This window comes from Heliangelus exortis, chromosome 3 (assembly GCF_036169615.1).
Source record: "Heliangelus exortis chromosome 3, bHelExo1.hap1, whole genome shotgun sequence".
Lineage (NCBI taxonomy): Eukaryota > Metazoa > Chordata > Aves > Apodiformes > Trochilidae > Heliangelus > Heliangelus exortis.
Genome location: NC_092424.1, coordinates 13833847 through 13859367, shown reverse-complemented (window position 1 = coordinate 13859367; position 25521 = coordinate 13833847). Strand labels below are relative to the sequence as shown.

Here is a 25521-nt window from a genome sequence, read left to right as displayed (position 1 = left end):
CACATCCTTGACTGCCCTGCTGTTTCTGTGACCTAAGGAAGCATTTGGATTGTCCCAGCCCTGCTTCTCTGTGACCTTTTTACCACCCTCAGATGCTCCATCAGTGAGACCTGGGGGGGTACTTTCTTGCAGTGTGTCCTTGCACTTTATCCAATTTCAGACCTTTTCCCAGCTTCCTTTATCCCAGCTCTGTACACAGGTTCTGCTTGGTGCAGTGAGGGAAGCTGGTCTCCCAACCCTCTCTCTTCTCATGAGATAGATGGATTTAAGCACATCTGGAACAGCTGTGCCACTTGTTCCTTAAGTCTTCCTTCCTCTTTTCTCTTCCTTTTTTTTTTTTCCCTACATCACCAGCTGGCCCTGATTATAATGTGAGACCCCACCGGCTTCAATTAAGGAGCAGATGCGACCGAAGAAATGGGATAGCAGCTAGGGATGGAGATGACACATTCATGGCACTAGGTCTAATCAAACAACTTCTCACATTATTCTCACCATGAGGTGGGAGACGTGTGAGCCAAAGGCAAGTCCGTGCTTGGAGCACCCGCAGAGACACATTGCTAGCAAAGCCATCTATAATGAGCTGACCATGCCACTCAGCACGGCAACGTGAGCTCAGTCAAGAGCTGCCTTTCATCCACTTAAGTGCAGCCAAGGGCCCAGAGACTGAGCAATGAGAATGGGCACCTGGAAAATGATCACCCACTGTCAACCAAGGGCTGCTGGGTGGAGGGGATGCTTACACGCTGTGTACCCACAGATGCATCTGTATCCCTTGGAGAGGGGACGCTGCATGCAGACCTCTGGGGTGGTGCACTCACAGCCTTCATCAGTAATGAGGATGGAGGTATTGCTAGTGTTACAGAGCTGTAGGTGCTTCTTGCTGGCCTTGGTCATTGGAAGGGGAGAGACTGGTGTGCTGAAGCCCTCCAGACACACTGTGTGACCCATGTTTCCTGGTGGAGCAGTGTCTGTGGCACTGCAGATGCTGTGTGTGGCAGGATTTTGGGTCTGGCTGTGCTTGGTAGCTCTGCAGACCTTTAGAGGAGGCAGGTGTGTTGTAGGTCAGTTGGGTGTAAGAAGCTGTCTGGAAGAGCAAGTGCTTTGAACCTGGAGGTGAGATGAGATTGTGCTGGAGCTGCTATAATCTGCTCTCCCTCTTCTACATTCAGGCTAACAGCTGTTTTCAAGAAGCCTCTCTCATTTTAGAGGGAGAGCTTCTGGTTATTCCCATGCTGTAGTGTTTTAATTAAGAGTTTATTGCAAGTGAAACATGTCTGTCAGATGGCTGTGGAGATTCAAGTCCTCTACCGTTGCATTAAATGAGGGGTAGCTCAGGCAATACCAATCCAGGCTTTATCCTTGCTCTGCCTCAACGTGAGCTTCCTGTAAATTATTACAAATGCTAAAGAACAAGACTTAGTAGCCTCCCTTTGCTAAGGAGGGCCACACATCACCATTCTCACACTCATGGCAGACTCTAGGCATCTCCTCTGATGTGAAGAGGCATGACTTACCTCCCAACATCGGGTAATTGTTGCCAGAGACAGAAATAGGACTCAGAGTTCCTGTAGCCAGTCCTTGATGTGTTGTATTGATGTGTTTGGAAGAGGCCCTCTAACACCCCTTCAGGTCTGTCCCCTGCCGGGATCAGGCAGTGCACGTCCCTCCAGCTGAACATGGTGTCTGTGTTAACCCTGTCAAATATTGACCCAAAGAACATGAATGTAACTGCCTGGGAGCATGCCTGCCTTCTCAGGGAGTGGGATTTATCCTGGTTATGAGGACTGAGTAGGATCTCAAGGACTAAATACAAGCTGTGGGACTCAGCTGCTGGAGTTGCATTTCTCACATGAAAGAGCATGACTTGAGAGCTCCTGGGATGAGTACTTGCTAAAGGCCCCCCTCCCCAATAAATGTGAGGGAGGTGGAAAGTGGCCCCATCCCAGTCAGAAGGGGATGTCAGATGACTATTGCTGCTTTTGGTTTGAGGAAGCCTGGTTCCCCCTAGAGAATAAATATCCTCCTGGAAACCACAGGCGCCTGTCTCCTCAGAGGCACCACCGGGGTGACCACTCTGAGCCAGACAGTAGTTCCCTGACACCCTCCCCCTCTGTTGCTCTGTTTGGTCTCCAGTCCCACCCGTGGTGGAGCCCTCCTTCCAGGACGTGCGCCAGGGCGTGGGGCGTGGGGTTGCCCTGCGCTGCACCATGCTGAAGGGCAGCCCCATGAAGGTGGCCACCTCTGTCTGGCGCTTCAACGGGACCCTTCTGGCCCAGCCCCTGGCAGAGCAGCAGGACTACTCGGAGCTGAAGGTGGACAGCGTGAGCCGGGAGACCAGTGGGAGCTACGAGTGCAGCATTTCCAACGACGTGGGGGTCTCCACCTGCCTCTTCCAGGTGTCTGGTAAGTCACGGAGCAAACATCGGAGTGAGCTGTTGGATGGGATGGTGGAGGTTGGAAGTTTGCTTCCAATGCACTGGGGCCAGTACAAGCAACCTCGTCCACCTGCTTTGTGCATGGCACTGTGTTCAAAAGGCGGGATGTTCCTTAAGCCAAGAGAGGGATCTACTTCTATCATCCAGGCAGTTCTTCAAGTCTGGGATGGACCTGGGGCAGCTGGTGGCAGCAACTGATATGTTTTAGCAGTGTTAACTACTTGCCTGAAACATACTGGACTTAAATACAAGGCTGCTGTCAGCTTTCAAGCATGGACAGCTCGTATCATAGATAAAAGTATTGACCAAGGGGGAGTGAAAGGCTCTACATCTCCTTCAGCAGCCTCTGAAACTGTCTAATGGCTCCTTTAAAACTAACCAACTAAAAAACTGTATTATGTATTCCTGTGCCTTCCCTGTGTCCCCTGGCTGTCTTGGTGTTGTGATGTCTGCTAGGAAAAATATAAGTTGGGAATGCATACTACTCTGCAGTGGGTTTGCTGATCATAGTTTTCTGTGAATCAGGCACCGCAACGGGACTCCTACAGCAATAGCAGCTGCAAAGAGGGATGGCAGAGTTATAGCATCTAAAACCACACATCTGACCTAGCCTCTGCTGCTGATCATTAAATCTGCTTTTCCCATGACCCCAGAATTGACTTGGGCAGTTTCTAGAAAAGCACTCTGATTAAGTTGCTTCAATAAGCAGTAAATTCAGCCACAATACTGGGATTTCAGTCCAGGGCCAATGTATAATACTTTTCAAGTCAGGGCAGAACAAATGAGAATAACATCCAGAGAGGCCTGATTTTGAAGTGAATCTTTCTCAGAGTTTGGAAAAGCTCAGGTATGCTGTAACTCTGAGGCGCTCTCAGAAATGGGGAAGCCCAAACAACTCCTACTGTTTGGGCCTCTTTTCAGGATCTTGCTCCCAGGCCTTGAGATCTCCTGGAATTTGTTTGGCAGTGGATTTTGCTTGAGAGCTTTGGCCCTGTCTAGCCTTTCTTCATATGCTTGCAGCTGTCACATCACTAATTGAATGACTGCAAACCATATCCCACTATGAGTCACCACAGCAAACAGAATGCTGCCGGGATCTGAATTTCTTGCTGGAAGTAGTAACGAATACATGTTGCCACCCAGTGTTCCATGCTGGGCCCCATGAGATAAAATGCCCTCAGGAGAAAGCAGCATTCATCCCTAGAGAGCACTCATTTCTCAGATAAATGCAACAAGCATTTATTTTCTTGTGTCCCTCCTCTGTTTCCAAGGCACTGATATCTGATAGTGGCTTTCCAGCTCCAGGCATCTCTTTCCATGTCCTGGACAGCTACAAATCAATTGCACCTTCTGAGCCTGCAAAGCAGCCTAAAAAATAATCCAGTAGCTACTCTGCTGTGCTTGGGCTCAAGACCACTGGAGCTTTAATTCCCATTCACCACAGCCCTCCTGAACGAGCAGAGGGAGCAGCATCATCTCTTTTTGTTTCTGTTTCTCTGTGAAAGGACTTTCCTACCTGACAAGAGAAGCAGTGACTCATTTGTGACTGGGAGGTGTCCATATGTCCTGAAAACAGAGTACATAATCCCACCAGGGATGAGATTAGTTTCTTCTGTGGATGGGAGATCAGCTTTCTGAGGTGTTTTGGTAGGACAGTGAGACATCTAACCCACTTTTCTTGGACAAGTTATCAGGGCAACCCATACAGGTCACCACCTGCTCTCCTACTAGCTACAATCACAGGAAAGCCCTGAAAGATGGAGTGAACAACCATCAGCTTTTAGTATCAGCTATAAGCACAGGAAAAAAAATTTCCAACAATGGTGAAGTTTCCAGAAAGGAAGTTCCAAAAGTATCTAAATATCTGGATGTGCTGCATCTCTATTAGGAGGCTTTTTCTTTTTATTTTTTTTTTAGCTTCCATTTCCACCTTGTAGTCAATTAATAAGAAATTAATATCATGCAAGATGATGATTATCATCAGTTCTGATTTTTTTCCAGAATCCCTTATGAAGCTTGACTTCCACAGTCAATACAAGTTGAATAAGCAGCAATTAGTCTCTGAGGTGGTTCTGAACTTCTTGCTTGTGCAAAAATCCAAGTCAATAAAAATAATAAGAAAGAAAGGACTTGGAAATAAACATCAATATTATCCGTCTGAGTTCATAAAAAATAAACACTGAATCCTTTCAAGCTTAATTACAACCACACACAATGGCAGGACCTGTGATTCAAGTGGAAAGATTCAGCAGACTGCCTGGGGAGATGGTGTTGATGTCTGTTCTGTTCTCCAGCATCCCTTGCTGCCCAAGCTTCCTTCAGGTCCACATTGGACCTGAACCCAGGAAAGAGTTTTTATTCAGGACCAGCCCCTGCCTGGCCCAAGGCAGGACCTGCCAAAAATGGAAGTGCACTGGGTGAAATGAAGGTAATTTCACATAGAGCAAAACCAGTTGTGGGCAAGACCTCAAGTTGTTTCTGAAGCCTGTGCATTAGTCCACTGACAGCTGGGCTGCATGGCAGCAGCCTTGGAATTCTGTTTGTTAGTGGTTCAGAACAGCAGTGGCTGAGGAAGTTACGGGAAATGCCTTCTTCTCTGAACCATCCAGTTTCTCTCCAGTCCATCATTTTTCCTGTGTTTCCCTTCCACTCGCTCCTCTGTATTTTCAAGGGGAGACCTGGTTTTAGAAAAGATATCTCTACCTCTGCAAAAGCTCATGCTGTTTTTACCCACACTAAAGGTCAGTATCCCTTTTGCTGCTGAGTTGACTCTCATGTTATAAAGAGCCTGGAACACTGTGTTGCCAAGGCAGGGAAGATGCAGAACGAGCAAGGTCTCCTTTTTAATGCCATAGTCCCCGTGTGGTAAATAACACTTTTCCTATGACCTACTGGCCAAATGATCTTTCCCCTCAGGGTTTGTTAGCAGGAGATTCTGTAAAGCAGCACATGAAACAGTAGAAATGCCAGCTTAAAGCTGTTACCTCAATCTAAACTACAAAGCAAGAAAGAAAAGATTAGAGCTGGTTTCAGCTGAAGAACTGAAGCTGTTCCCACCTTCTCTAGTATCAGTCATGTTCCTCTGGTGTTGCAGGGTTGATAACCCTCCCAGTAGTTTAGGCTGTGAAAGCAGAAGTGATTCACAGAAAATGATGGCATGTCAGCTACAAAAGTCGAAGTGTCCAAAGGCAAGTGAATGAGCTGGGTGAGCAGAGCTGCTCCACTCTAACCACCTCTTTCATTTATGTTCCTCTTGATTACACTATTTAATTTCCTCCTCCTTTTTTTTTTTTTTTTTTTTTTTTTTATTTTTGGCCCTCCAGCAAAAGCTTACAGCCCAGAGTTTTACTATGACACCCCCAACCCCACCTTGAGCCAGAGGCAATCCAAGAATTACTCTTATGTACTGCAGTGGACACAGAAGGAGCCTGATGCTGTGGATCCCATCCTCAAGTATCGCCTGGAAGTCCGTCAGGTAAGGTCTGCTCTTCTGGAGCCTTAGCACCTGGGGAAGAGGACCTCTCTGGAGGCAGCTACATTGATGTCTCCTGCTGATTTAAGAGCTGAAAGTGATGAAATTGCCAGACCCTGATGGTCTTGCACTTTTCCTACCAAAAGGAAGAGACAGGCCAAGAGCAGTTGTGTCTGCTGTTGGGTATGATCTGTGGGTTTCCAATCCCTGCTGCCTGCAATTGGATTGTTTCTGCTCAGTGCTTTGAATGGGGTTTTAATGTGAATAAAACTTCAGTCATTTGTAGGTATCATAGATTTTATAAACCAAAGACTCAAGCGAGTGCAATGCCACCATCATGAAATATTTTACTTACATGAAATGAAAGGAATAAGCTGGAGAACTCTCCAGGCAGGAACTGCAGGGAAAAGTCATCAGCTGTTGTGTTGTGGACAGGCTTTTAGACTGTCCCAGTAATTAAGCTGTTTGCACTATATAAACTCTGCAGGGGAAGAGAAGCAAGTTTCAAGGTTTCTGAGTATTAAATCATACCAGAAAAAGACTCTGATATTTTTAAAGAGCACATTAACCTAGCATGATTGCCAGGTACTTTTATCCACATTCAGCAAGGTGTATGCATTCAACCTTTTTTTAAAAAAGAGACACTTAAAATGGATGGCTGTTGCCATTCAGTGGTAGCTTGGAAGCAAATGCATTTTGCAAGGGAAAGTTTGTTTACCGTAGACAGAAAACAAAATAATTAAAAAGATCCAAGTATCTAGTTCTGCACAGTAGGCTCCACTTTTATGTCTCCGTTTGATTGTGAGCTCTCTGGGGTGGGACAGCCTTTGTTTGTTACTCAAACCATGTGGAGCACGTTGCCAGTGCTTAATAATAATACAGGACACAGGGGAGCTCTAATAATGAAGGCAGTTTGTCATAGTACCCCTTTGCTTTTAGCTGAGTTTTGCTATTATCAGCACTGTGACTGAATGAACTAATTTGTGATTTTTATCCTTCTCCAGTGACGTTGGGGTTTTGTTTCCAGGTGGTTTTTTTTTAACTTTTGCACAGTGCCTAAAAGTCATCTTGGGTCTGTTTCTCACTGAGCTCCTACTGAAAGGGATCAAGAAAAGGAAAAATCACATTTCTGCTTTAAGTTAGGACATGAAGGAAGCTGAGTGCCTACCCCACCCCAGTTTTGTTCATACCTTCATTGGTTACATTGTTAATGTGTCTTTCGCAGCATCCCTACATAGTTGTGACTAAATGGTGGTGTCTTTTAGAGGAGTGGTGCACCGTGGCCCTGCTGTATCCCAGTCTCATCTGAGGGGTATGTTTTAGAAATGGCTACAGGTGCCATTGTGGTAGCTTGGGATGACAGAGAGAGGAGGAAGCAGAGGAGTTTTCTTCCCCCTTATGTCAAGTGCAAGCAGAAAACACTCTGGAATAGGCTTTCATGGTATTTCCTCCTCCTGGCCCCCCTCTGACAGAGACACTTGAGTTCAATGGTGAGGTCTCCACCTTCACGTGCTGTACTGTGGTCTAACTGAGCCCTTTTCATTTCCTTGTCCCAGATATCTCCTCTCATCTCCAACCTGCAACCTTGCAGGTCTGGGCCTTTTCCTCACAAAGTCTCACCTGGCCTCCAAGCAGCCTGGTGAAACCTCTTGACCTCTTGCTCTGTCCTTTGTGCCATCACGCTCTTCCATGTCCCACAGGCTTTGCTGCTTTGTCACACCTTCCTCTCTGTGCTGGGGCACCTGGGCTGAGCTGTGTCCTGCTGTTCCATCACTGGACTGCAGAACATGGTGAGATTACAGAATGCAACTGTGAAAAGCACACAAGCTTAAAAGTGTTGCTGACTGGAGAGCTCTTCAGAAAGGGGATTTGTCTGCCTGAATGAGAAGCCACTGTTTGCCTCCTCACTGGGTACGCTTGGATTCCAGGCCAAGTGGTGGCACAGTCATCTTCCTAGAGAGGATTGAAGTGGAATATTCTCCTCAGATAAAATAGGCCTTACATGCAGCCAGTCACAGCTGATTTGTAGCCAGCAGCAAGCTAATGAAAGTTTACCCAACCAGCTCACCTTCTCCTCCAGCTCTGGGAGCTGCCCTGCCTCAGTGGACAGAGGCATGTACTTCCTCAGCATCTTAAGGACAAACAGGACAGCAGCAGCATCCTGCAGTCTCAGGGTGGTGAGGGACTGTGAGGGAGATGTTAACTCTTGCTGAGCTGCAAACTAAAGGACAGCCAGCTAGGGTGCCCACTAATTGTAAAATGCTCTGCTGGTTTTCATTTCACTCTCCCCAGTTTACTTGAAGAGCTCTTGGCATATGCAGTATGAAGACCCATAAGCAGCAGGATGCTTTGCAAGACACCTGGGAAACCTTGAATTAAATTTGCTTGCAGCAGCTGCTGAGAATGGAGAGTCAAAGTGTTGGTTATTAATTGGCTGGTGCTGTGGCTCCTCCAACTCTTCCTGTTCACCAGCTTCTGAGGGCTGGTTGTGAATTCCTGGGGGGGATTGCAAGCACTCTGGGGGAATTTGGTTTCCTAAGTGATGCATGGGGGCTCCCAGCAAGACGAGCAGGAGCTCCTGTATTTCCACAGGAGCTGATTGTTCCTGACACTGTGGAGCAGGCTGAGTGCCACAGCAGACGTACCAGTTCCAGCAGAATAAGAATTAACCTTCAATTAAAACCAAATAAACACTCTGACAGCTTGAAGCCACTGACCCAGGCAAAGTGCATATGATAGCAGCATGGAGCAAGTTTCTTGTAGAGGCTTTGTGGTAGGTCTCAGCAAACAGGCTATTTCCCAGCGTGGTGATCAGGTGGGGTAGGCAGTGGCTTTGTGCTAAGTGGCTATTCAGAGGGGAAAAAAATCCCTACTGAGGAACCACAGGAGCTTCACAGGCATCTGCTCTGATGGTTTGGAAGATTTTTCCTTTTCTCCCCCAAAGCAACTAATCCACATGCCCAATCACCTTACTTCACCTTAGCCAGTGAGCTTAATAAGTTCACAGCTTTGGGTAGTTTGGTTGTGGGAAGATGCTATGAAGCTTGTGGGGTATTTATTTGGTCAGCTTTTTTTCTTCCATGTATTCTTATAGCATGGAAAGGCACTGAGGCACTACATTCCAGCATGAAAATGTTTTTCACTGCTTGGGGATTCAAAGCAGCCTCCCCAAACCAGATCTTTGCTTAAAAAATAAAAAGCCTTTTAAGTTGCTTGTTTCTCTCTGTGTATTTTATCCCCTCCTGGAGCTCTGCTCTAACATTAAAGAGAAATGAAAAGCCATCTAATATTGCAAGCAGGTTGCATCCTGGAGGAAAGATCTAAACTGGGCTGGTGGCTACAGTTACAGGGGATAGTGGCAGAATTACTGTGCACTTAATGAGCTGGAACCCATCTGTGACCTGAGGCTGCAAGAGAAAGAGGAAGGAGAAGGTATTGGTGCAGTAGGGAAGTTTAATCTTCATTGTGCCCCTCAAGGAGACCTGAGGCTGCCATCTCCTTTGTACCTTATGATATGCAGGCTTGGGCCAGAACAGGACCAGCTTAACACACTCCTGACTCTCCCCTCCTCTGAGCTCTACCTGCCAGACAGACCCCTGTAATTTGCACTGGGCCAAGCCCCAGACCCATTTGCTAAATTAGCTCACTGGGTTGTCACTTCAGATTAATTCCTGTCAGAGAGAGACTGTCTTTAATGAGAATGGCCCTGTGCGATGCCTGAGTAATTGTGTGGTCTCTCTTTGTTTGTACTTTCATCCCCTCCATGTTGGATAAACATCCCCTGCTGTCTACAGAACTCATCTGGGCTCTGGAGCTGGCTGCCACTTGCCTCATCAGGCAGCCAGAGTGGCATTAATGAGAGCTGTGGCAGTGGGGAGCCGGGCTCACCAGGTGTGGAGGTGACAGATAACAGAGCTGTTTGGACAGACGCAGGACAGGGGCATTAGCAGGAATTTAATGATTGTGATTAGAGCAGAAGGTTAACTCTGCTGATGGCCATCTTAACGCAGCAGGAGAAGTTCTGTGTGGAGGCCCATGGGCTGTGGAGCTGTATTGCTTCCTTTCTGCCTCTTGGTTGATCTTTTGCTCTCTTCTGAGTATTTGTCAGCTGCTGTCTGTGGCTTTCCTACTATGTGGAAATGGACAGGGGTCTCCTTCCCTCCATGCCAAGCAGGGATGGTCCAATTCGACAGGGAGGATGAGCATGCAATAGGCCAAACCATAGTCTTAAGTGTTTAGGAACATTGCTGACTTGCACCACTGTGCTTCCCTGTTCAGTCAACATCATGGCTTGATGAACCCACACGTGTGCCTTTGGCCCGTTAGGAACTCAGCCAGTGAAATTACATGCATCTTCCAATACTTGTAAGCAACCCTGTGTGTCCCTCCCACTACTTCTGTGGTGGGGTTTTCAGCTGGGGGATGGATGCTGCAGAAGCTGAAGAGGTGATACAGTGAGGGTTTAGGACAGCTTAGCTAAGATGCAGTCAGGGCTGTCCTCTTTACTCCTTTTCATACTAGAAGATGAAAAGCTTAAGGGATTCAGTTGCAGCTCATAAAGTGGGTAAGGACCCATCCTGCTCTACATAAAATGTGATGTGTGCTGCACTCACCTGTTCTTACCTGGAAAAGGGATTGTGGTGCCACATCCATTGAGAAATCCTGTTGCTGTGAGATTGCTTAACTGGACATCCCCGTTTTGAGCCCCAGCGCAGGACATGGACAGGGACTTGCATGTACAAGTTCCATTTCCTTTCCTCCTACCTGCAGAGCATTGCAGTCCCAACCAGCAGCACCACAGAAGGGAGAGTGACTTTTGTGAAGCAGCAGATGATGGCCCTGGCTGAATGTGATCAAAACACTTGTGGGGTGTGACAAATGGCACATCCCTTTACTGTTCGTCATTTTGCTTGATACAGGTTGTGCTGGTCCTGCCTCACTGATGTTAGGGCTGGAGACTGCAGTGGCTTGGACTCCTAGTGTTTACCAGGACTGAATCTCAAAGCAGACCTTCTGTTGTAGAATGGCTTATAAGATGCATCTGCAGGAAAGTGTCTTTATTCCTGACTTCTTTTTTTGCCTACATTGGCTGCCAGTTTGATGACTAATTACAGGCTGCTGTCACATGGGACAAATGTCAAATCAACACACTTCCACCTTCTGAGCTGTCCAGTGCAGTGGGAAAAGGTGTTTTTTTGAGCTTCAGCTCCTCCGTCTTCTCCACTGATGCTTTTATTTTTTAATTTTTTTAAATTTCAACCCTTGTTCAGGCAGTGAGAATAGGCAGATTACATTTGTGCTCTCAAGTTGCTTGCCTTCAGTTGTGCTCATGGCATACATGATGCTGTGCAGAACTCAGCCCTGAGGGAGGTGAAAAAGGATGCAGAAAGAAGACAGCATGTCAGCAGAAGGAGTGCTTGGCAGGTAGTTTCAAACAGCCACTATGATGCAAAGCCAGGAAAAGCAAGAGAGGGGAGAGGTGACACTGCCTTTTAGGCTACAAGAGAAGGAGAGGGCTGGGATGTGCAGTGAGATTGAGCAGCAGCCCCATGCTGGTGGGTGAAGAACTGGCTGATAAATAGCTTCTGATGGACATGCTGTGCTTGAAGCAAAATGAAATACCCTGGGGGTAAAGTAGCAGCTTTGCCACAGGCATTTGGGAGTGGAGAGGGCAGGATCCCACCTCAGCCATGGTCTCTGCTGGTTGAGAATGGGACACCATGTCAATCACAGCTGATGACAGCACATTGATCTGTCTATCCTTTCATCCCTAGCAATCTGTCACAGAGGATGACGTGTCAATTAGACCTGCTACTAGAACAGGTCTCTGTGCTGTAAGGGAAGATTCCGGGACAGTTGGATGTTTAGGGCAGGTGGGAAACAAGGAGCTTTTTTTACATTTCATGTATGTATTCTTTACTGTCTAATTTGGCAACAGCAGAACTTCCACCCTATGGAAAGGAAGGGAGTTTTCTTCTGGCCATTGCTCACTGTAGGCAGAGGTGTCTGCCCTGCCATGGTTGCTGTTAGCACTGTCAGCCAAGAAGGTCAGAATGATTTCTACAAGGCTGACCAAAGAAGTTTGATACAAGCCTGACTGGCACTGGTGGGTCAGGTGGGCTCAGTGGAAATGGCTGGGATCTGTGGGATGAAGTTTCCTCCTTAGGTTTGTCCAACATCTCCCAGTGACAATACTGGGACTTCCCTTTGCTCATGAGAGCTTAGTGAATGATGCCTAACTAATGAACTAGTCTGACTAATTCTGTCTTTTTGCATTCCCAATTTGCTTTTCAGTATGATTCATGATTTTCTTGAGCTGGTTATCCCTGGTCCGTGGATCATTTGCCACCAATTAGTTGGGAAAATTGGTAATATGAGTGGTGGCAGGATAGTTATGCCTCATGGTACCATTTCTCTTCTCTTATCACCCAGAGTAAGTGAAGTAACTTGCCCAAAACAGGGTAGCTGAAGATTTTACAATCTAGCTTGCTGTTCATAAGATGCCTTGCAGCAGAGATTTTGGCTTAACATTCACTTTTCATAAGTACAGCTCCTAATGCGATTTGAGTACTTGACTGTGCAAGAGAGAAAGCAGGATATTGTTTAGCTTTGCTAGTACAAGGCAATAATTACAAACAGTTTTCCCACTCTTATCTCTGCTTGGAATATTTACAGTGCCTGAAAAGAACAGTACAAATAATAACTCTGGAAAGGCTCATATGATCTTAAAACACATCTAGTAGCAAAATCTCATCTGTCTCTAGCTCCTAACACCGCTGTTCAGTGCTCATTCAGGGTAAGGAGAATGTGAGAGAAGAGATAATTACATTCCCCCAACCAATATACCCCTCATATCAGCCTTGCAGGCTTGAGATGTTGTTTTCACACTGTTGTGCATATTTGTATCCAGCAGGCTGTTGGCTTGTGTTTTACAAAGCTGAGCACAGGATGCAAAATGCTTGCTGGGTATCAAAGATAGAAGTGAGTCCTCTGTGTGTGTCTCTTATCCACATTCCTTTGCTGGCTTCAAGGGGAACATACTAGTTACTGAGTCTTTCTGAGAGTCCCTATCCATAGGCTGGGGTGCAGCTTCCAGTTACTCAGCTCATCTGACATTTTCAGTACTGATCCCATGTTCCTCCTACTGCTTCAGAGTCTTTTTTTGTGCACCTTCTTCCCCTTGCCTGTTTCCACTCCTGTTTTCCACCTCTTCTTTCTTTTTTGTTTTTTGTTGGAGTTTGGTTTGGTTTGGTTTGGTTTTTACTGGATCTTTCTTCCTAGAACATGTAGGAGAGAATAGGAGAAACAGTGTGAAGGGGGAAGGTCGGAAGAGAGGTGTCAACTCTCCTGTAACTAGTGACAAACAGGAGTAGGCACTAGGTAAACGTTTTTACTGTGTTTCATAAAGACATGAAACTTAAGCAGTCATGTTGCCTGCCATGGAATAATGTGAAGGGCTTTTTGGCTCTTCCTGCTGTGCTTCCTGCCCCTTCCTTACCAGAGGTTGGACTACAAGTGCAGTTGAGTTAGAGGAGGCCTGTAGGCTCTGGAATGGTGATTGCTCTGGCTAGGAGGAGGCTGCAGCTCAACATGAGGGATGTTGTCCCTTATTCATCTGGCAACAGGTGACGCAAGAACCACAGTCCCAAAGTCGTCTTGAACAGACTGGGAAGTGTGAGGCTCTCCCTCTGTTCTCACCCACCACCAAATTCAGGATCTATTTTACCTTTTTTTTCCTCCAGCTTCTGGGCTCCCTCTGCTCAGGATGTGTGATGCCCCAATAAGTCCATAATTCATGAAGTTGCCAGTCACGCTGTGCCTCAGTTAAGGCTTTTACTTGACTGTCTCCCTGACAGACTGAAGATTAGGTTTGTTGTTCTTAGACCAGGGAACACATGCTAATAAAATACATACTGCTTTCTGATCAGCCCCTAATGAAAGACATTATTGAAGAGTATGGAACAAGCACTTACAGTAATTCATGCCAGCACCAATTTGGCTTCTCTGGGAAGCTGTAAACCGCTGCTCTCGGCATTGATGGGCAAACTAATGAGGATGGGCAGCTGATTGCATGTGTACGAAGAAGAGAGAGACAGTCTTCTGGTTTAGGTGGCTCCAGCTGTCCTCAGTATCTTCTGAAGGTCACAGTTGCTTCTGTCTTTGAAGCTGAGGATGTCTCAGCCCAAAAGGGGAGCCTCCTGTTCAGGACAATTTAGGAGAAAAAGGCTTCCAGGACTCCTCATTTAGACTGAATAATGGATCTGCCTTGGCTGTCCATGCTTGCTTAACCCACAGCACTGAATCTTTGTGCTTGACTGATGAACAGCATAAGCATGAATTTCAGTTCACTGGTGTGCTTGACTGGCTAATGTCAACTTTATGTTTGCAGTGTGATTATTTACTCTAGAAACCCCTAATGAGTGATGGTCATCAAGCAAGGAAAATTAAATAAATCCAAGTCTAAACTTACCTTAGCCCTTTAATTGATGCTGGGAATGCTTGATATAATTTCTGTTCAAGGTAGTGATGAAGTACTAACCCAGGAAAATGTTTTAATCCATTCTGACAGGCACAGGAAATTTTGGTGAAGAGATTATAGAGAAATATCACAGGAACTGCCTTCCTATCCAGACCAAACTTCTTCACTCCCCAAAAGTTACCCAAATGGCTTTTCCAGGTGGCAGGTACCCTGTTGAGGGGGCAGGCATCTTCCCCATTTCTGATACCAGCCAGTCATATTAGAGTCCCCTATTGGGATTGTGCTGCTGAAATTCTGTGCAGGAGACAATGCTACCTCAGTGAAGGATTGGAACATCTTAGGGAAGATCTGAGAGATGGAAAACTACTTGAATGGTTCAGATGGGATGAAATGCAGAAGTGCTAATGCAAGGTCGTGCATGTGGAGGGTACTCTCAGAAGAACCTGCTACAGGCTGGGAGCTCAGCAGAGGGAAATGACTGAAGTGGATGAACTGTGTAGGTGGGTGTGTTGACTTCAAGAAGCTGCTGGTAAAATGCAGGTGTGACAAAAGGCCTAAGGGTACTTCCATGCAAAGTGGAGAAGTCTTCAATGCACCTGCCTCCAGCAAGTGGAACTATGCAGAAAAAGATTATAGAGTAGATCAGGGAAAATGAGAGTCTGTGTTACAGGGGGAGGCATGGAGTGCTCAGCTTGCTTAGCCTAGCAGGGCAAAGGCTGAGGGGGCTGTGACTGCTGCCTATGAAAACATCAGGGGTCAAGCAGTAGGGAGGGAAAAGAGCTATTTAAGCTGATGGGCAATAGTGGCACAAGATAACTGGGTGCAAGCTGCCTGCAAATAAATTCAGGCTGGAAATGAGAACATTAGGGCAGTCAGGCTCTGGAACAGCTGTACAGTGGGAGGAGCAGGCCAAGCAGGAATGGCTTTTAGGATGGGATTTGTTTTATTTGTCATAAAACAAATAAGCAGAGGTAGCCTCTGTGGTGACAGGGAACTGGACTCTATCAGCCAGGGGTGTACTTCCCCTGCTGTGTCCCTGCATGACACTGCAATTTTCACTTCTGTGAACTGAATAGGAGGAGGCTGCCAGTGCAGAAGGGTTTTATCCTTCTGACAAAATACAGAGAACAAGAATCAAATCTGTGGTGTTTACGTGCACTGTCAAAACCGAACCATATTCCTCTGCTCCGTGCTGTGACACACAGGTGTCACAGCAAAGGTGACATCAAGGACCAGAATCTCAGTCCATTGCTGTGTGTCAAAAAGACAAGGAACTTGAAATGATCTTATTTCTACCTGGGTAGAAATCTCCTGGGTTCTGATTCTCCAGCAATGGAGAAAAGGTCTGGCCCTTCAATAATTTTCTTCCCATCTTTGACACTGTAAACTCTACTCTGACAAATACAAATCTTATCATCAGCTTTTTTTAATTTAACTTTTTTTAGAAGTTCATGGCATCTAAGCTCTTTGAAATTACCTCTCTGCCAGGTATCCTCTAGTTTTTGAGGTGCAGTTGGGGCAGAAATTGAGGACAAGGCATGTCTGCTGGGATGGCAAGGTAGCATTGCAGACTCCCATGTTCATCCCGGGAGCTGCCACCAGTACCATAACAAAGCTCAACCCCTTTCAGTAGCTAGGATGGGGTGCTTTGGAGTATCTTTCCTGGCTGTCACCAGGAAAGCCACAGACAGTGCCGGCCCCATAATGTTGAGGGCAATGGTGTGATTCTTTCTGGGCTTTGTGAATGACACTCACTTTGGAAGGGAGCAGTTGTTTCCTTAGCTGGATTTTGTTGGGATGAGTTAATGGCAGTGAAGCTACAGGAAAAATTGAGTAAAAGGTGGTGCCTGCAGCTGTCTAGGACAGAGATATATAAGGTGTCCAAGACAGTGGCAAACAGGCTGAACTGTGAAAAATGGGAGGCTCTTTCACATTTCTGTGTGATACTGCCTGTTAGAGGAAAAGTGCCCTGCTGTTGCTGTCACCTTCTTCAGGCCCCTGGAACATGCTAAACAGGGATGCCTATGCCTGATGAGAAACCAGGCAGCCTGGCTGAGATTGTCTGTTCTGCTGGGCACAAGATGTGGGTGCCCTTGCACCTATTGCTTCCAGGGTGCTGAGCTTTGAAGACCTCCTAAACTGCTGCTTGCTTGAAGAGTACAACCCACCCAGGTACATAGGAACTTGGAAGGTTATTTTGTGCACATTATTACTCCATGCTTCTCTCAGACATTTTTGAGATACCTGTGTCTACCATTTGTGTGCTCTGCTCCTCTGCATGGAGGAGCCTGTAAGCAGGAGGGAGCCTGCATGTGAGGCTACTGTGTCACCCTAACCTGCCTTTATCTGCTGTTTCCTGTCCCTTCAGAGAGGCTGGGATGGCTGGGGATGGGAGCTGGGGGCTTTTCCAGTGCCTCACTTCTACTGTCAGCTGGCAAGGATGGAGTAGAGTGCAGGCAGCCACCCCTGACTCATTGGTACTGCAAAAAGGATCAACCAGGGGAATTTGAATGAGGCTGAGAAAGAAGGACAGAGAATAAGTGTGTGGAAAGGATTTGGAGAGGAGATACTAGAAAGCAAAACTAGAGCTTATGCCCTGAGCTGAGAAGTTGCTGTAGAAGTGGGACAAGTAAGGAGAGAGGGGCAGGAGTGAATAGCAGTGCTGGGAAGCTGGGTGCTAGCAGAGCAGTTCCTTTGCTTCAGTCAGCTTCTTGGGAAACCTGCATGATTTTAATGTATGTTCTTCTAGCTGGTGTTTGCAGCAGTTCCCTGGGGCTTGTTGATGAAACAGATTTGTTTCTAATTTTTCCCTCAAACAAGCATGCAGCTGCCTAATGTGCAGTTGGCTGTGAGACCATATGCATGGCTACGCAGGTCACGCCAGGCCCCAAGCTCAGGTGGGTTACTGTGGGCTTGTGAATCTGTGCTACGGTTTGTTGAGCAGGACTGCAGCATCAGCTATTGACAGGTGTGTTTATTAATATCCCTTGGCTTAGTGATGCCTGTTAGCTGGTATGTACCTATCTAAAACATCACCGAGTCTGAAAATAGCATCCTTTTTTTCCTTCTAATAGCCTACCTAAACAGAAAACTTAGATGTGGCAGTGTTATACTTTGAAGCCCTCTGCTGTGATAGCATCCCAGGTGGGATGGAAGCCAGGGTAGGGGTAACATGGTGTCCTGATTTTCTCTCTGAGGCTCTTGGTGAGCATTCCTGGACCATGAGGCAGCTTGGCTGGCCACAGTGGGACAAGCACTTTCTGAGCATCTCGAGCCAGCTCAAATGGTAAGATGGAGGACTGGGCATACAATACCTACCAACAGGATGAGATGGTGAAGAGTGAGAAAGGGCAGACTTAGTTTACAGATCCCAGAGTCTTCATGGCTAAGTACATAGGAGTATGGGAGTGATCTCTCCTTTGGTTGCCAGTATTGTTTACAAGTGACAGGGGAAAGGGACAGGTTGCACACTGTGCATGTGAATGCATACATCCCACAGAGGGCTGGAGTTCGCCCTTTGTACGGTGCTTTTAGTGAACCTGTTCTGCAAGAACATTCTCCATCTGTGTGATATTCACAGCCAGCTGGTAGACACTGTGAGTTCGTTTGCTTTTCTCCTTTTCTGTCCCCTTCCTCATGTTATTGGAAATGAAAGGAGGTGAAGGCAGAGATGAGGCTGTGGATTGCACTGTGCTCTTGTTCTGGCCTCACTGGCAGCATCCCGAGCCTGGTGATGAATGAGCTTGTTGCGTGAGATCCTCCACTGAGGCTTCAGCATCTCTAATAACACAGCCAGTGTTTCACTATCCTTGGTGCATGCCTCTGCTTTATTAACTGCACCACAGCAAGATGAAGCTGGAGCACTTGTCAGTGTGATCAGAAGGAGGAAGGGAGCTGAGGAGAATGTGGAGGGAAGAAGATAACAGGGAAGCATGGGAGAAGAGCATGTGCGGAGCAGGAAAACAAGGGTAGCAGCAGGCAATTGAAGCAGAGGATTAAAAAGTGGGTTCCTGCTGGACTGATGCATGCAGTTCTGCACAGACCTTGTTGCTGACAATCAGGAAGGCAAAAAATATTTAGGGTGGGGAAGAGCCAGACCTTGACCTTAATGTCACTGTCTGCTGGACCTGTTCTAGTAATGGCAAGCTGGCACCTGCTCTGTGTGCCCAGAGCAAGTGACTGGCTGGACCTGTTCCCTTTTTCTCCCTTGCAGTAATATCATGCCCTTTAAACTTCACTGGCAGTGCAACTGGCCCTTTATCCTGACTCTGCATGTAGCCCGGGTAAGATATTTGGCCAATGCTACTGTTCACCCAGACAAGCCAGTCTTTCCAAAGACATGGTGGGTCAGTATTTTCAGGATTCCAGGGCTGTAGTGACTGCTGGAAGGATGTGCAGAGGGCAGCTTTGCTGGCAGCCAGTTATTGTGTCTGTCCAAATTGCAGGTTGAATAGAAACAGGACACAGGCTGAGAGAAGAGTTGGTTCAAAGTATTTCATGGAGGGAAAAGACCCTTGCAAAACTTTTCCCCTATGCTCCAAGAGGAGGTACGTGCTGCGCCCTGGCTGCACCTTTCCCTTTACATAGTGACTCAAGTCTCTTGGAAGCAGGAGAGTTGTGGCCCACAGGGGGCATATGTGCCTTTATTCTTTTCTGTTTCATAGCCAAACCTGGATGGCAGCCAGGTATTTATTTGCTTAGTGTTTGTCACCAAGGATAAGCTTAACTGGGGGATCTAGAGGTCTGCATCCAGACTGGAAGCTGATTTCTCGGTTTGTCCTGGATTAGGTGATGTGAGAAAGTAAGTGATTTGACATTGCTCCCAGAGGCTTTAGATACCCAAATTCCACCTAAATCCCAGCTGAGGTGGAATTTGCACTGTCTGAATCTCACCCTCAGGCTTCTCTCCGTCTCTCCATTTTGTTTCTCTTCTAAAGGTTATGTCTAGATGAGAGAAATGGCTTCTGACCTCCTCTTATTTGCTGGCTGCTTTCCCAGTGCCCCAGCTCATGGCAGCCTGTGGGGAGGAGCTGCTGCCAGCCTCCCTCCTAGTCAGGCTTGGATTCCCAAAAAGCCCCATGTCAGGAGCCGTACTGCTCCAGCCTCCTGCTTCTGTCTGGTGTTTGTGATCCCAGGTGAGCTGAGCCAGCTGGGCTGTTGCTCAGCACTGGCAGTGTGGAGGGCTGGCAGATGGGAGGGCTGAGCATTCGGCATGCTGGTTGGATCAGCACCCACGCTGCATGCGTGCAGATGGAGCATTGTTGATGCAAATGGATCCTGGCAGCACTTTCATGCCAAGCTCATGGTTGGTTCCCAGGGTCACTGCCCCGGTCCTGCCCATTGGGACTGCTCTCAGGTGCCTTACAGGAAGGTACCGAGCAAGGGGAAGGCACCAGAGCAGCTCCCATAGCCCTCTGACCCATCTTGCTCAGGGGAGGAGAAGGGTGCAGAAAGCAGTTCTTCAAGCAATTTGCACCCTGATCTGTTTAAGGAAAGTACAAACTAATTGTTCTTTGTGAGAACCACATGCAGCCCTGTGGGTACAGTCCCTGCCCTGACAACATCCTATGGTAGGATCTGGTCCAGCCCTGCCCCTTCATTTGAGAGCACCAGCCAAACCGTGGGCAGATCAACTCAGCTGAGAAGGTAACTACTGCCCATGTTGGAAATGAACAGGACTCTGGCATGGGAAACTCTCCAGTGGCAGCCATTGCTTCAGTGTTTGAACTTACAGGTACATACATCAGGGCAGGAGGCAAGCAGAGGAGGCGTTGCACATGCTTGTTTTAGCCAAGCACCATATCTTCATTGCTCTCCTGCCCTGCCTTGCTGATGGCCTTTGCTTCTGCTGTGTCCTAAGTCCATGGTCTTACACCACACCCTCCACACTGACAGATTTTCTGCAAACCTTCCTCCCTATATCCCTGTTCCACTCGTTGTGTGACTTTAGAGTTAATGACAGAGACTGAGCCTGTCCATCAGGAGAATTGCCCTTGTGATGAAACCTGTCAGTCTAGAGGATGTATCAAAGGCAGGGGGAGAATTAGTGTCTGGGACAGTGAACTCTGGGCCATGGAAAGTCCTGTCTTTTTACCAGGACCACTATCTCCAGTAACATCTTTCCACAAGGATCCAGGGACTGCACAGCAACAGGCAGGAAATTTTATCTTTACAATGCAGTGCTTGTTCTTTGCCCTCCCCCTGCCAAGCAAGCATGACTGTGGTGGGAAAGTTTCACTGACACATAATTCAGCAACTTTAGTGGTGGTGATTTTGACCACAATATTTTTCCCATTGTTTTCTTCAAACTTTACTGCTACCTTAGAAAACTGAACAATATTTAAGTGGTATGGTTCAGCTAGCACTGTTCAGGTCCTTTCTCAGTGGGCACAAGGGAAAGAGGGAGTTTATGGATGATTCTGGAGGACCACTGACTTGAACTAGACCCCCTTGCTCTGGTCTGTGGGTGCAGTGGGGGATAGGGTTCAAGCGTGAATCCTCTGGAAGGGTGCTGAGGAGGCATGGCAGCGGCCAGGTCCCAATGAAATGCCACAGGGCCCAGGCAGAAAGTGAATCAGTTCTGCAGCAGTAATTGTGAACTGAAGGGTATCTTGGGAAAACATCATGCTGCATGTGCACAGGACCTTGGTGCACTAGTGGAAGTTCCTCTCCCCTTGGAGACATTGGTTCTGACACAGAGTTGCTCCAGAACCCATTCAAGTTGTCCCTCTGGTCAGGAGGACCTGAAGGCTTTCTTTCAGGGGGAGCTCAGGCTCCTGATTTCTCTTCTGTATCCAGGCTGAAAATTTCCAAGCCAATTCTGCATGAAGATCTCACTGATAAACCGGGTGCCCTTGTCTGTATAGGTAGAGGAGGAACAGGTTGTTAACAGGGAGTTAAATGGTGGATAGGATCCCTCAGGATTTTCGTAACACTGTGGGTTCTTTTCCTATGCAGCTGACTCAGAGAAACATCATCCAGACCTTCATTCCTGTGCAGAAAATGGAGAAGGGCCTGTTGCTGGAGCACATCTTGCCCAACCTGAAAGTGCCTCAGAGCTATGAAGTTCGCCTGACGCCCATCACCAGCTTTGGAGCTGGGGACATGGCTGCCCGCATCATCCGGTACATGGAACGTAGGTGTCTCCTCCTCAGTCCTGGCTACAAGAGCTGGTCCAAGCCTCAGGCCTAGGGACACAGGCATGCACAGACATCTTCTGTGACCCTTGGGTGGATCTCTCTGTTCTATGGAGTTTTGATGGTGTGATGCTATCACCTTTGGCTGTATTTTGGCTGCTGCCATTAATGCAGAGCATTAGACAGAGACCTCTGAGGGCCAATCTCTGTTCATCCTTCACTCGGCAGCTCTGGCTCCTGCTCTCCACTCTAAGGGTAGGAGAACCCCAAAGCTCCAGTCCCCAGTCAGGCCATGCTGCAGTCTCCCATGGCACAATGCTGTATTTTAGAGAACAGCCACTGGACACTGTGTATTAGCCACATGCCCATGAAAGTAAAAGGATTTCTGGGGGCTTTAGCTCTTACCAGAGCTTAATGCACAGTTCCTAACTTGCCAGTAAACCCATAGCGCTGTTCAATATCCTAACTTGATCGTCCCACTCATCCCACTGATATTCATTGACCATGCTCTCTCCCCAGCATTGCAGCAACTCACAACTCTCCCCATTCCCTCAACCCTACAATCATAATCTTTACTCCCCTCAGGAGTTTGGACCCTGTATTTCAACCAAAAGTACAGATTCCCCTCCTCCTGTGTTTGCATGATTTCACACAACCCTCATGTCCCATAGAGTGACAAGTGTCACTAGTGTATACCCCAGGATACCTGTTGTCTTAGATTTCCAGTGTCTCATTTTGATGTCCCTTTTAGATACCCAAACTTTATCTTCTAGTGGGTGCTCCAGAAATATTGTTTGGATTGCTGGAAGGGTTCCCCTGTGCAATTCTGGGATCACCCCTCAGGTGGGGTTCTTCTAAGATCAATTGCTGCTGGAATCAGACAGTCAGCATCTTGTTCCATCACCAAGACAGACACCGAGCACTGCTGTTTCACAGGGACACTGCAGGAAGATTGGTGGATCTATCACCTTTTTAGATGTCTTTGTTCTATTTTCAGACTTTGATTGTGTTTGTGATTTCAGGGAGTGCTAGCTGTTCTTACATGTTTTTCTATTTCTTCTTCCAGCTATCAGCTATCCCAACCCAACAGGTAAGCAACAAGACCTTTTGTATTTATGTTTTGAATGTAATGCCTGTTAGTCAAGTGCTCCAGCAGATCTGATCAGCCAAACAGCTGGAGTGCACAGCTGACTGCTCAATTTTTTTCCCTAAAAGAGAATGAATTGCATATATTAATGCTCCCAGTAAGTAATGCCATTTGTTGTACCTTGAGTTACTGCTGGGAGATACTCACCAGAGATATTCCTCCCTCTTACAGCTGATATCTTTGGGACTGGGTAGGCTGTGATCCTGAACCCACCCTCCCCCTAACATTAGCTATTTGCCTCAAGTAAGTAGGTTATTAAATGTTCCCCAGAATATTTCTGTTTAGGGAATGTATATACCCTTTCATCTTCATCCCATGAAAGATACTACTTGATATCTCTGCAGGCTGGTATGGAGCAGTTTCCAGCTCAGACCTGTCTCTTCTTGTGAACTCTTTGACCACAGTCCCTTTCTTTTCCCCACTCAGTACCATCATTGTTTACTTGCTTATTTACCTTCTGGTCATTCCTGTCAAGATACAGGATCTTCTTTATTGAGTACTCAGAGTTCCCATCTATTTTGAGAGCAGAATGCTCAACATCTCAGAAAGATGGCCTTTAATGAGAACATGATGGTACCCATCAAGCATAAATGAGCATTTCTGGTGTGCTGTAAGTACACCAGAGTGATCTTCAGGGGATGAAAAAAAAAATCCCTTTTCTTCAGTTGTTGGTATAAATCCAGGCAAAGCTCTTGGGCAGAGATGGACTACTTGCTGGTGGTCTGTTAGGAGTAGGTGGTTCCCTGTAGCTCTTTCTTTCTGCCTGTTTTCAGCTGCTCAGTCAGCATTCAGTCTTTTTATCTATTACTCTTTATTATGTGTAGGCAAGTGCTACTGTTGCACTGCAAGGTAGCAGTGGGGAGGAGAAACCAGGATGAGGCAATAGTAGTCAGGAATCAGGATGTAAGGTTATTTCATTAGTGTAGGCACAAAGCATTTACTCTTGCAAGTTCACAGTCTGAGGATGGTTTGGTGAACTGTACTCTGCCTTAGAGCAGGGGCTTCTTATAGGGTCTGGGATTTTGTGGCTCAATTTCCTGATTCCCTTTGCTTTGTTTTTCCCCACTTTCTGATCCTATTTAAATATTCTCCATAGAAGACTCTCAGTGTAACACTGAGCATATTGCCAGGGACCCACTCCAGAATGTGTCCCTTAATACTTTCTGGAGTCTGCTAGCATCCCAACCCACAGGATGAAGTGACAAAATTTGGCCTTTTGCCACTTGCTTTTACACTACATGAGTTGCTGGCAAAGCCAGGCCAACTTTGGTCCTAATTGTATCAGTCTCTTGAGGTATTTGTAATCTGAGCCTTCAGATTGTTCAACTGGGGTTGCTTTGGCAGCTTGATTGAGACCAGAGCAAAGCCTCTGGTGGAGGATAACTCAGCAACACTTTTGCACATAGTAAACTCAACACTTGGGGTTTCTCCTTGATACACGTTATCCAGCCTGTGCTGGATGTTGGAACCTCTGGGTCCAGTCATCAGGGGTTTGCCCATGAGTTCACACCTTGAGATTGACCACCTAAAGTTGTACCCACCATGATTTCAGGTTCCTTGCAGACCTGCTGCCACCAAAATGGGAACCCAAAAGCTCTTAGCTCTGTCTCTGGACCTTAGCTCTGTTCTCAGACTCTCATCTCAATAACATGGAAATCCCTGCTGCTACCTCTTACTTTCCCACTTTTCCTGCTGCCACCACCTCCAGGGAAAAGGGTTGGGACAGGTTTGTAAAGGTATTCTCACGCTAGGCTGCCCAGCCAAATTCTGGGAACAAACATTGAGAGCTCTGAAGTGAAAGGCAGAGATTAGATGATTAATGCTTCTGGCAGCCTGATCCAAGGGCATGCACAATGGTGATTAATTTGCAAACTCTGAGAGTCACTTAATACAATTATTTCTTCCTGCATTTTCTCTCTCAGACTAATAAGATGTTAATGACATTGGGGCACGCATGCATGTGGCATGGTTACTGAGCCAGGTACCAGGGTTATAAAGAAAAAGCAAAGAAAAAGCAGAGCAAGTGAACAAAAGGCATTTAGGATTTCACATATTTAGAGGTTAACAGCAAGACACTCTTAAAACCAGTTTAATCTGGTTCTAAAACCCAGAAATTATCTTTAAAAAGCTGTCTTAGAATTATTGTATTTTGAAGGCATTACTTTAAAGATCTCATAGACTAACTGATCGCTTTAATGTCACAACTAAATTCCATTACTGGGGAATCTGCTCTGTCCTTACCTCTCCCCTGCAGTTTCATTTGGATGTAGCTTACACTTCCTAACCCTGTTGCTGCCCTGCAAGCTATTCCAGCTCATCATCAGTAGGTGGTTTGTTTTCCTTGGTTCTAGCAGCTGTAGCCTTGCAACCTTCATGATAAGGGCATTAACAAGCATATGGGATTGCTGTTTTGGTTTTGTTTTTCTTTTCTTTTGGCCAGTGTGTCTTGCTCTTACAGAGTAACAACACTGGTTCCCAAATATCTGCAGTCTGGCTGCGTGTCATGCTAAAATGTTTTGGTATCATGCACAAAGGTGGTGGATGGTGATCAGTACCAGATGCTGGTTGTTCTAGATCACAGTGGCCCATGCTTACTGTCCAGTGCTTTCATGTCCTGTCTCTGATAACATTCCATAGTCAAGAGAAATCTGAGCCTGTCACCCCAATATGAATGCATGGGAATGAGGTGCAAGCCTGGTGTTCAGAGCTGGATTCCTCAAATATGTGTCCATTCCTCAGCAATGTGTGTAACACAAAGGTTAAAAAAGTTAACTGCCAATTCCTTGTGTCATGATGGCAATAGGATTGTCTGGGCCACATTATTCCCCCATCACAGATAGAGATATTAA

The 25521-nt window shown here is 46.7% G+C and overlaps 1 protein-coding gene across 2 annotated transcripts in view; it reads left to right on the top strand.

Annotated features, from left to right (window-relative positions):
- Positions 1-25521, top strand: part of MDGA1 (MAM domain containing glycosylphosphatidylinositol anchor 1) — a 142064-nt gene that overhangs the window by 90506 nt on the left and 26037 nt on the right. For both annotated transcript variants that reach the window (XM_071739355.1, XM_071739354.1), the window contains exons 10-13: positions 2137-2406; positions 5762-5913; positions 21347-21524; positions 22592-22615. In XM_071739355.1, coding sequence (XP_071595456.1) covers positions 2137-2406; positions 5762-5913; positions 21347-21524; positions 22592-22615 — 624 coding nt within the window. The remainder of the gene's footprint in view (positions 1-2136; positions 2407-5761; positions 5914-21346; positions 21525-22591; positions 22616-25521) is intronic.